This window comes from Diadema setosum, chromosome 15 (genome assembly GCF_964275005.1).
Source record: "Diadema setosum chromosome 15, eeDiaSeto1, whole genome shotgun sequence".
NCBI lineage: Eukaryota > Metazoa > Echinodermata > Echinoidea > Diadematoida > Diadematidae > Diadema > Diadema setosum.
Window position 1 is genome coordinate 18,280,413 of NC_092699.1, and position 10,457 is coordinate 18,290,869.

Sequence of the window (10,457 nt, forward strand, 5' to 3'; positions counted from 1 at the left end):
CACATTCCCTCAACTTGTAACTGATATTTGTCAAGGGTAATAGTACTCCTCCTGCCTTCTGAAAGACACAAGTCATGTGCTCTTTTATAAATCGAGAAAAGTGAAAATATGCTGAATTTTCTTTATATTTTCTTCATATATTCTACACATATGACATCATTAGCTGTAGTAGTCTTCACATCCAGCAATCGCAGAGCTGAAACTTCAAAAATTCATAACTTTTGAAAGGATTGTGTGATTTTACTCAAACTTTTAGGTGTTCTACTAATATTGCTGCATTCTCTCAATGCACATGTTTATAAAGAAAAACTTCTCCTTTGCATGCTGAATATTTTTGTGGTAGATATTACAATATCATTGATTGTTCAGAGTTTTCTGTGAGTATTTTTCCAGCACCATAGACCCATGGTACATGCTTTTCAATGATGCTTCAATCTCCCCCTTTTTTACATTATTATTATTATTACAGTTGAACCTCTATTATCCGGCCTCCCTTTATCCGGATCTCTCTATTATACGGACGCAATCTCGCCGTGATTTTTTTTTTTTTTTTTATATTATAATTAGGGGAGGAAAGGGGGATTCCCAACTCCATGAGAACTCCTACACAAACACACATGAATTACATATACTTGATACATTTCTTAATAATTATTTAGGTAAATCATCCCAAGAATTTATAAAAGAAAATGATTTCATTCTTGCAAACACAAACCTCTATTTTGGGGTCTGTGTGAGTGTAACAATCCCCGCATTCACATTGGTCCCCGCGACGCGGGGACAGCAACAAGAGATCTTATCTTTTTTACGACTGACCGTTCACATTGGTATCACATCTATCCCCGAGCTGTGGGGGCTTGGAGCGAGCTCTGCCACTTGAATCCAGGCATAGCGCATGCGCACATTTGATGACCACAGCTGGACGCTATCAATTGCGCCCCAAGGTCACTCTTTCCTCCAAATCTTGTCCCCGTACCCGACTTGCTTCGCGGGGACGAGGGGACAAGTCCCAGCGAGCGTTCACATTATGGTTTTTGAGGAGAAAGTCCCACAGCTCGGGACTTTCCCCGCGACACGGGGACCAATGTGAACGCGGGGAATGAAAAGGTTGCAGTATACACATTACTACATGTGGTACTACAATGGGCTACATCAGTACATGTGTATGTATATGTACATGTGTAAAGCATTGAGTCTCCCATATCCGGCCAAATCCCTTATCCGGATGAGCCCTGGTCCCGACTTGTCCGGATACGAGAGGTTCAACTGTATTATTATTATTTATTCATTTTTTTTTGGGGGGGGGGCCAAACTGGCATTCTTAAAATGCACTAGGCTTTTAAATGTCATATTTTGTGGACATATCTCAGATAATGTAATTTCAACTAAGCCTGTGTGTCATTATGCCAAGAGCATCATCCTGCCATCAAAATGGATGTTCAGGGATTCATATATTCATATATTGATAATGGTTATAAGTAGATTTCTTAGTCATCCTGTTGTGACCTTGTATGATAGGGCTACTTTAAATGACTAATGAATCTGTAAAGAAATTTGGTAGGCACAGCAATTTCCTATGACTAGCATGAATCTTCATCATGCCTGAAGTCATTTTTTTTTTCAATCTTTGTGACAGCTTTCCAAGGAAGTCGATAAGTCCCTCCTTGACAAACCGGGGGCAAACTTGCTCTTCTACCTGATAAAGAAAGGTGCTAAGATTGCACAGGAGAACGATGCTGGTGACAACCCCCTGCAGTACCTGAGGGATCCGGCGCTCAAGGATGGCCTTCTAAAGTTCTCCCAACGTCGGCAAACAAGGTCAGTGTCCTCATTGTGTCACCATGGTGATGGAGAATAATCTTAAGAATATGTAGATGTGTGTATATAATGTGTTAGTTCTAAAATATCACATTTTTTTCATCTTATGGCAGAAAGCTGTATGTGCCAACATACAGACTTTATACATGCCCTTATGTGAAACTTTGTCAATGGTCTGCCACTGGTGCGGTGAGGTTGTATATCAACCATACAGGTTGTATATACAACTGTAACTTTGAAGGGGAACTTGACTTTCTTGAATTCATTAAGTCAAAAGTGTGGCATGATTTCACAATTCATTAATCTTTCATCTGCCGCTTTCAGTCACTTTAAGTGTATGTATAGCTTTTTCTGTGTAACAGCGGTTTGATTATGTTGAAAGGAGAGTGGTGAATGGGGTTGATTGTTTTGTCAACCAGGGAAGTGATTTAACCCTTACTGTACTGGGCTATTTGGCTCCATGAAAATACTGGGGGGGGGGGGGGGGGGGGGGGCCTGGGAGGCCCCCCATTGATCTCGGAAACGCAATGTCCGATGAATTTGAAAATTTGCATGCTGGTAGATCTTCGCGTGCTGAATCTGATGGTGTAATTTATTTTAATCAATTATGCATTTTTTTGCATAATTAGCTAATTAATTATTCATAATGCGTATTTTATGCATTTGGGGGATATTTTCATAATTTCAGCCTAAACAAGTACAAAATTACATGAAAACTGTGTAATAATGAAGAATAATGTTTCCCAAATATATATGAAATAAATCAATTCATTTCTATTTTTATAAGTACAGAGATTTGCATAAACTATTAATATGCAAATTTACTTATGAATTTTTGCATACTTTTGAAATGTATGATGTACTAAAATGAAACTGGAAGAAAAATAATCCTTTTACAGGACCCATGGGCACTACCATACTTTTCAACTGTATTCTAATGTCCCTGATAATTGTAAACTTGAAGTATAACTTATGCAAATTTATGTAAATTTAGGATTTTTAAAATAAAAATTAGCTTATATGTGATTTTGCGTGCAAAATATAAGAAAAATCAATGAATACAAAAAGTATAGAAATGTGAGAAAAATCAAGTTATTTGCCATAGTCATAAAACATTTTTGAAATTAACTTTACAGAATCATGTTTTTTGTCTCAAAAAGTGAAAATATCAATGTTTTTATTTCTTTTGTTTTTACTGTTTACATTTGTTATGTATTTTATTGTTTTCTAAGAGTGCCCAGTAAATCATGTGGAAGGATAAGAGTTATTTGAATCATCTATGTGGATAAAAACTCAATTTCCCCCTCAGAGAGAGAAAAAAAAAAACGAGAAAAAACAACTTTTTTGTTATGTTTTGTATTGTTTTTATTTCTTATGTTTTATATTGTTTTATATTCCTTATGTATATCATTGTTTCCAAACTTTGCCCAATTTATTTCAGAACAATATAGAAGTATGAACCAAGTGGAAAACCAATTCCTGAGCAAAATTTATAAAGTAATGCAAGCCATGGTCTATTGACAGTATGTAACTGTACACAAATGTATGCAGCGATTAGCCGTTTTAATGACATGCACATACTAATTGGCACATAACACCCCCTAGGTAGATCCGATATGGACAAATGTGGTATCAAAATGTGCGCAAGACTTTAGGGGAAAAAGTCATGAAGCGAGAATCCGAAATTCCCAGTGGTCGCGATGCAATCGCCAAAAGTATGGAGGGGGGCCTCCCAGGCCCCCCCCCCCCCCCCCAGTGCAGTTAGGGTTAAGTAGTTTAAAACATGTTCCAAGATACTGCACCTCTCCAACTCAAGGTCTAGTGAGAAGGCCTTGTAGCCTTCTAGAGAGCTAAAATGTCCTGAAAACTGAAATAAAGATATGTAGACGCAATTGTGGTGATATCTAGATGCTACCACCTTTTAGCACAAATAACGTTGGAAGGGACAATGTACTTAATTGTATCCGTTATGTGACAGTGAATACTTTTCAGTATGTTGATCATGGTTGATGAAGTGTGAATGATTATTGGTAGGACGTCACCAAAAGAGAGAAATGCTACTTCAGGTGCTTCAGAGAAGTTAGAGGGGAACTCTGCTCTGTGATCAACCTGACAGCTTGCAGTCATGCAAAATTTGATCTCTTTGATACAGTGTGGAAGACACAAGTGATTGGGGCGAGCAGCAGCGGGTTTTCAATCTTCCACAAGAAAAGATTGGCGAGGAAGAACCGGTGTCTCCTGAACCAATGGACGATACTCCAGCACATTTCGGTGAGAGAAATTCTGTGTGTTTCTTACTGGAAAGTCTCTCTAGTCAAAAAGATAAAAAAAAAAAAAAAAAAAAAAAGAATTTATGAATCAAATGCAACTTTGCATTTGATTTGTAATGGTCAATAAAACTGCCCACATTGTAGCAAAAACCAGCATTGTTACCACCAGTGTACTGATATTTTGTTCAGCCAAACTTTATTCAACTGTGTAAAGTAAAAGCAGCTGCTGAGACAATGCAAAAATTCATCTGAAGGTCAGTTTTCAGCAACTCCATTGATGATAAGTTACAGTGCACTGTCTGTAACAGGAAGATAGCATTGCATGTACGCATACATACACATATAGCTATTGCAAAGCATTCATAGCATTTGATGCAAAGTTGCATTTAATTGCAAGTCAAGTTAATAGCAATGGGGCCCTGGTGTGATGAAAGCAATACATTCATGCAGCGCTGCACACTGGCACTGGTCCAACACTCCCTGACCAGTAAAAATCACTGTCGCACCAGTCAAAAATGGAAAAACTGGGTACCTTCGGGGGGGGGGTGTTTCATCAACGTTTGTCAGCGCAAAAAGTTGTCATCGCTGACAATCACCATAGTAACAGTCAGTGACCAGAGCATCTCAGCCAATCAAAACCAAGGATTTTGCTGAAATTGTCAGCACTGACAAACGTTGATGAAACACCCCCCTAATCTGACAGACAGGTCAAACCAGTAGAAAAACAAAATGAATTAGTGTGCAGCCCTGATTTATTGCAACTTCTCAGTGAATAATTTGAGAAAAATCACTAAAAAGAATATGAAAAGATAGATAGTTAATGCATTTGGATAATCTGAGAAATAAAGAATATAAGTTGTCATGAGGATGGCAATTGTGACTCAGTTTGACACCTGCATATATTTCCTGTCATGTCCCACTACAGACCGCCTACAAGGTTTGTTGCATATCGTTAGGTTTTGCTACATTCACATTGTTTATTACAGTCTTCTATGTTGCTCATCAGCACTGTGACTGCCATGGCAAGTGTTTTTTGACAGTTTCAAAATCGGACACAGCAGCCATGGCAATCATGGCTGGTCACGTTTGCCCATCCTATACCCCTACGTTGTCTCACATCCATCCTATTTTGTTCATGATGGTCAGAAGTGTGATTGCCATAAGCTGCCAGGAACATAGTGTAAATGTAGCATTAGACACATTCAGTGAAATTTTACCTAATTTCAAATAGGTATTGTTTTATTTCCATTCATGGCAGTATTTGTGCTGAGTGCTTGAAGCGCAAGTATCAAACTTTTCTCTCAAAAATGCCATAAGTATAAAAAATGCCGCTAATAGGGGATTGTTTTCCAAGAATAAGGTTCAATGTGTTCAGCATGCTTTTTTGGTATTTCAGACTTTGAGGGAGTGCATCGAGTGGACTATAATGAACTGAGCCTGCATGAGTCTCTTGGGAAAGGTTCATTTGGACAGGTCTATAGAGGGCGCTGGAGGGGAACCCAGGTGGCTATCAAGAAGCTGCCCCTAGAGGGCAGCAGTCGATCCCAGGTGGAAAAAGAGGTTGCCATTCACAAGTAAGTCGATAGGTGCAGCCAGATGCCTCATTTAGTACCATGGCTACGTGATATTCACTTGGGGTGGGGGTAATCCAGAGGCCCCAAAGACCCAAAATTAAAGAATCTATAAAAACTTCATTTATAAAACCAAAAATGCTCTGAGTAAATATAGTACATACTGTCAAGTTTGTTTATGGCAGATCCAGGGGATGGCCCCCTTTGGGCCGGGACCAAAGTGGGGGCCAATTTTCCTATTTTGATATTCCATTTGAAGATGCACGATCAAATTTTCTGCAAATCCGGCAGGTGGTGTTTTTTACAAGTGTGCTTGAATATATACTAATAGACACTATACCCCCTGGGCCCTGAAGGCCCCATAAAGTCGCCCCACCAAGTTTGCTATGGTTTTCTGGAGTAACAGTCTCCAAGATTGTGTGAAAGGGGAACTTGCAGTACTCAGGTGAACGCTACACCCACTAGGTCTCTTGTTCAGATTAATATTGGCAATAATGATTGTAATGATAGTATTTGATAAAGTAAGAATGGTTTACAAATGGTTGTGGCAAAAATTATGTGCTTTCCTGATACTCACATGTGCCATTCACAAGACATGTTGATCTGTTTGCTATTTCAGGCAAGCCACTCATCCAAACATTGTGCAGCTGATGGCTCTAGGTTACAATGAGACAAATGCCTTCCTGGTAATGGCCTTCATCAAAGGTCCAACTCTACATGAAGCCATTTTTTCCAAAACGGGCAAGGTAAGGTGCAGACTCGGTGTGTTACAGGGTTTTTATGCCTCCGCCACAAAGTGTTGCGGGAGGCATTATGTTTTCGGGTTGCCCGTCCTTCCATCTGTAATCAATTTTGTGGACAGCGTAACTTTAAAAACAAAAACAAAAAAGGTTTGAGGTATCCTAATGAAACTTGGCATGTATATGTATGAGTGGGAGAAGTTGTGCCTATCAGCTAATGGGTGCACATCCTAAAGGTCAAGGTTAAATGCTCAAAACTTCACTATTTCCCCCCATATCTACGCAATGCCTAAAGAAATTTTCTTGAAACTTAGTGTATGCATAAAGTGAACATTTTACAAACACATTTGTAACAAACATGTCATTTTAATATTTTGCCAATTATTTGAAACTGTCATCGTACATTGTCCAGACTTACTCTAGACATACAGGGAAAATCATGCATTATGGCGGAGGCATACCGATTTCTAGTTTGGCTTATGGGGGGGGGGGGATCTCTACGATTTCCTCAAAGCTTGGAACAGGACCCTTTGAAATCCACAGGACACTGGTTTTCTTGAGTTTGTGATATATCAGCTTTTATAATTCAGCCAGCAACAGCTCCCAAAAGTACACTCTAAATTCTTAGTTTATGAAGCGGTTTTGATTTTAGATGTGTGGTATAATATGGTTGTACAGAATCCAAGATTAGAGTCTAACCTGAAATACAGGAGGAAAAAATGTACTTAACATGTTTCACTTAAAGTTATATTATGATGTTCAGGATTTTTTTTTTCTGTATTTTGATATATGTACAAGAGAGCAAATGTTTTTGAATGTGTTACACTTAAAACCATAGAAAAAGTGTTTCGTTATGGGTATTTAAAGGAAATTTATGTTTTATCTTATTTTTTCACCATTAATGTTCATCTATTGTACATCTGCCTCTGTGTCTTTCCAAAACTCCCCCCCCCCTTTCCCTTTATCCATCTCTCTGTCTCTATCTCTGTCTCTATCTCTGTCTTTCTGCAGAAGCTAAAGCTGACGACACCCCAAAAGAATGTGATATCTCGTGATGTCCTGTCAGCCGTGGCATTCATGCATTCTACCAAGCTGCTTCACTTGGATATTAAACCAGGCAACATTCTGGTATGTTTTTTTTATCGGCTGGAGTGTTGTTTAGATGTCTCCGGGTGATGTTTAAAGGAAATCAATGCCCAAATATAAGCGTGGATTGAGTGAAAGCAGCAACATTAGTAGAAAGCATCAGTGAAAGTTTGAGGAAAATCACACAATATATCAAAAGTTATGAATTTTTAAAGTTTTGGTGCTGTCATTGCGAGATAAGCAGGGGCGGATCCAGGAATTCTGTAAAGAGGGGGCGCCTTTACAAAATTAAAGGGGGCGCATGCACCCCTCATCCCCCCTTTTTTTTTTTTTGCTCTTTATTTCTTTTATTTTAACAAAACATAAAGGGGGCACGCCCCTGGTGAGATCCCCCTTGGATCCGCCACTGATAACGAGACTATTACACTTCATGATGTCATTATGTGCTATAGTATAAAGAAATACAAACAAAATTCAACTATTTTTCCTTTTCATAGCATAATGAAAGAACACTTGACTTGCCTCTTTCAGAAAGCATGGGGAATGATATTACCCTTAATATATGTCAGTAACAAGTCAAGAGAATGTGCCCTTTTCATGAAATATGAAATATGTGGAATTCTTATATTTTAAATCACTTTGCCCATATGTTGAACTCTATCTGTTGTATTGTCAAGCGAAGACTTCATGTTTAGGCATCAAAATGTGAGAGATGCTCTAGAATCAAAATCAGATCTCCCATTATAATGTGAAACATATGAAATGTACTCATTAGACAAAACAGTCATTTATACTATTTCAAGAAAAGAGGAAAGTATCTCAGATAAGAAATCCAAGCCAGAGGTAACAGACAGGATGGGATATGTCTGGCTTGGAAGGTACAACGTACAGTGGACTCCTGTTATAGCAAAGTCCTCGGGACCAGCAGTTTCCTTTCGTTATGTCGAAATTTCGTTCTAACTGAACAAATAAACAATAAAAAACAAAGAGTCTGTAATGGTGCGGCCAGAATTGTTGTTTTGTTGTAACCGGAATTTCGTTATAACCATGTTCTTTTTAGCCATGTTCGTTATAACGGGAGTGCACTCTATGTCTTGTATCCTCTCAACTTACTATGCTTTGTACTTCCTGTCCTTGATGTAGTGTTCACATTTTTGCCAATGCCTTGGCCTCTTTTGATTATGTGATTGTTTTGTTTTGCTTTGTTTTGTTTGTTTTGATTTGCTTTTTGCCCTTGCCATCATTTGTTGTTTTTTATTTTGTTCTGCTTTGTTTTGTTTGTTTTGATTTGCTTTTTGCCTTTGCAATCATTAGGGTTTTTTGTTTTGTTTTTGTTTTATTTTGTTCTGTTTTGTTTTTTGTGGGGATGATAGTAATGTTCTGTGCATTATAAAGAGTTGAATAGATTTGAAAACAGTTTGTAATTTGTTACATTGCTTTCTGTTTTGTCATCCTCTTTACATCACTTCTGGCCTGCGACCATCTCCCAACATCTTTACAGCTGGAGCATCTAACTCTCAAGCCCTACCTATGTGACCTCGGACTGTCTCACTTGAAACAGCAAGCGGAGATGACCTCCTCTACCAAAATTGCTGGCGTACGTGGCACCTACATGTACATGGCACCAGAACTTGTTTTGGAAGATGAACGCGGTGCTTCTTTCACAGGTGCCCTGGACATATGGTCAGTGGCATCCACACTAGTGGAACTCTTTGGGGAAACCCAGGTGTACGATGACAAAATGAGACCCATACACCTTATCAAAAGATTTTTACAGGGCCAATTTGAACCGGAGTCACTTAAGAGTGTGGAGCCAACCCATCGCAAAATCCTCACACCTTGTTTTAGTAAAAATCCTGGAGACAGACCCAGTGCTATGGAACTACTTGAACAATTTGAAGAGCTCTGTGAAGATTCATGACGAAGGCAGTAAAGGCTGCTCCTTGTGACTACATTCCAAATCTGCCGTGAAAGGCATCAGCTTTTGATATGGTCTGCATTCGTGGGAGGCTTGACAACGCTTGCAAGACAATTTTAATATTCAAAGGACCAATGATACCCTTGATTGATTGTAGCTACTGAGAACCTGTGACATTTCTCACATGGCTTAGTTACAGAGGAAGTTGCGATAGTGATACCAAAAGCAAAGATGAGGATTTGGTGTCGTAGTGGAAGCAGTAAGCATTCAATCGCCATGGATGACACTTCTGTCAAATCATGTCCTGACTGACGTGAAATCGAGGTTAGGGAGCATTTGGGACAAGTGAAGGTACTGCAGAAACATTTCCCTGCAATCTTGATTACAGGAAGGAACAGAGCATCATCTTTGAATCACTGTCAGCTAGACTGTCAGTTGGTCCCACTTAATGTATTGTGACTGCATTCATGTGTACAGAATCTGTGCTGTAAGAGAGTTGGAAGCATCAAAATGAGTGGTGTAAAGTTGTGCAATGAGTTGGTCTTACATTCTATACACTTTTGATGAAGTATCCTCTGTACTGGAAAACCTGGAAAAGACTGGCTGAAAGAGTGGCAGTTGTGTGAATTTTATTTCTTCTTCTTTTTCTTTTTTTTTGCTAGAACTTTGAAAGTCATGTGTAAATAGAAAACAAAAGATTTATTTTGTTGAAATTTGTCAATGTGTAATTTCCAGAGTCATTTTTTACCTTGTTTGAATTATGAAGTAATACATGAAATGTATTTTTAGTGCTGCCACACTGTCTAGATCATATGATGTTGCAGAAATGATTTTTTTTTTTTTCATGGCTCTTACTCTAACACTGAATAATGAATTTATCAATCAGCTGAAATAAAAACAACTCAGTGCAAGAATCTTTAATTTGAATGCCAATAGATAAACCCTATCCACCTGCCGCAAGGTATTAAGTCCATCGCAGGTTATCGGGTGGAAGCTCAGTAGTGAGTGTAGTGAATATGGTGCCTGTCTAGCAGTCAGGAGGTCATGGTTTCAA

At 38.7% G+C, this 10,457-nt stretch overlaps 1 protein-coding gene across 1 annotated transcript in view; it reads left to right on the forward strand.

The window, feature by feature from the left end:
- Nucleotides 1–9,406, forward strand: part of LOC140238578 (uncharacterized) — a 30,581-nt gene extending 21,175 nt beyond the window's left edge. The window contains exons 14-19 of the mRNA XM_072318479.1: nucleotides 1,637–1,818; nucleotides 3,971–4,089; nucleotides 5,485–5,662; nucleotides 6,279–6,405; nucleotides 7,414–7,527; nucleotides 8,987–9,406. Of these exons, the coding sequence (XP_072174580.1) occupies nucleotides 1,637–1,818; nucleotides 3,971–4,089; nucleotides 5,485–5,662; nucleotides 6,279–6,405; nucleotides 7,414–7,527; nucleotides 8,987–9,406 (1,140 nt within the window). The remainder of the gene's footprint in view (nucleotides 1–1,636; nucleotides 1,819–3,970; nucleotides 4,090–5,484; nucleotides 5,663–6,278; nucleotides 6,406–7,413; nucleotides 7,528–8,986) is intronic.
- The last annotated feature ends 1,051 nt before the right edge of the window (nucleotides 9,407–10,457 follow it).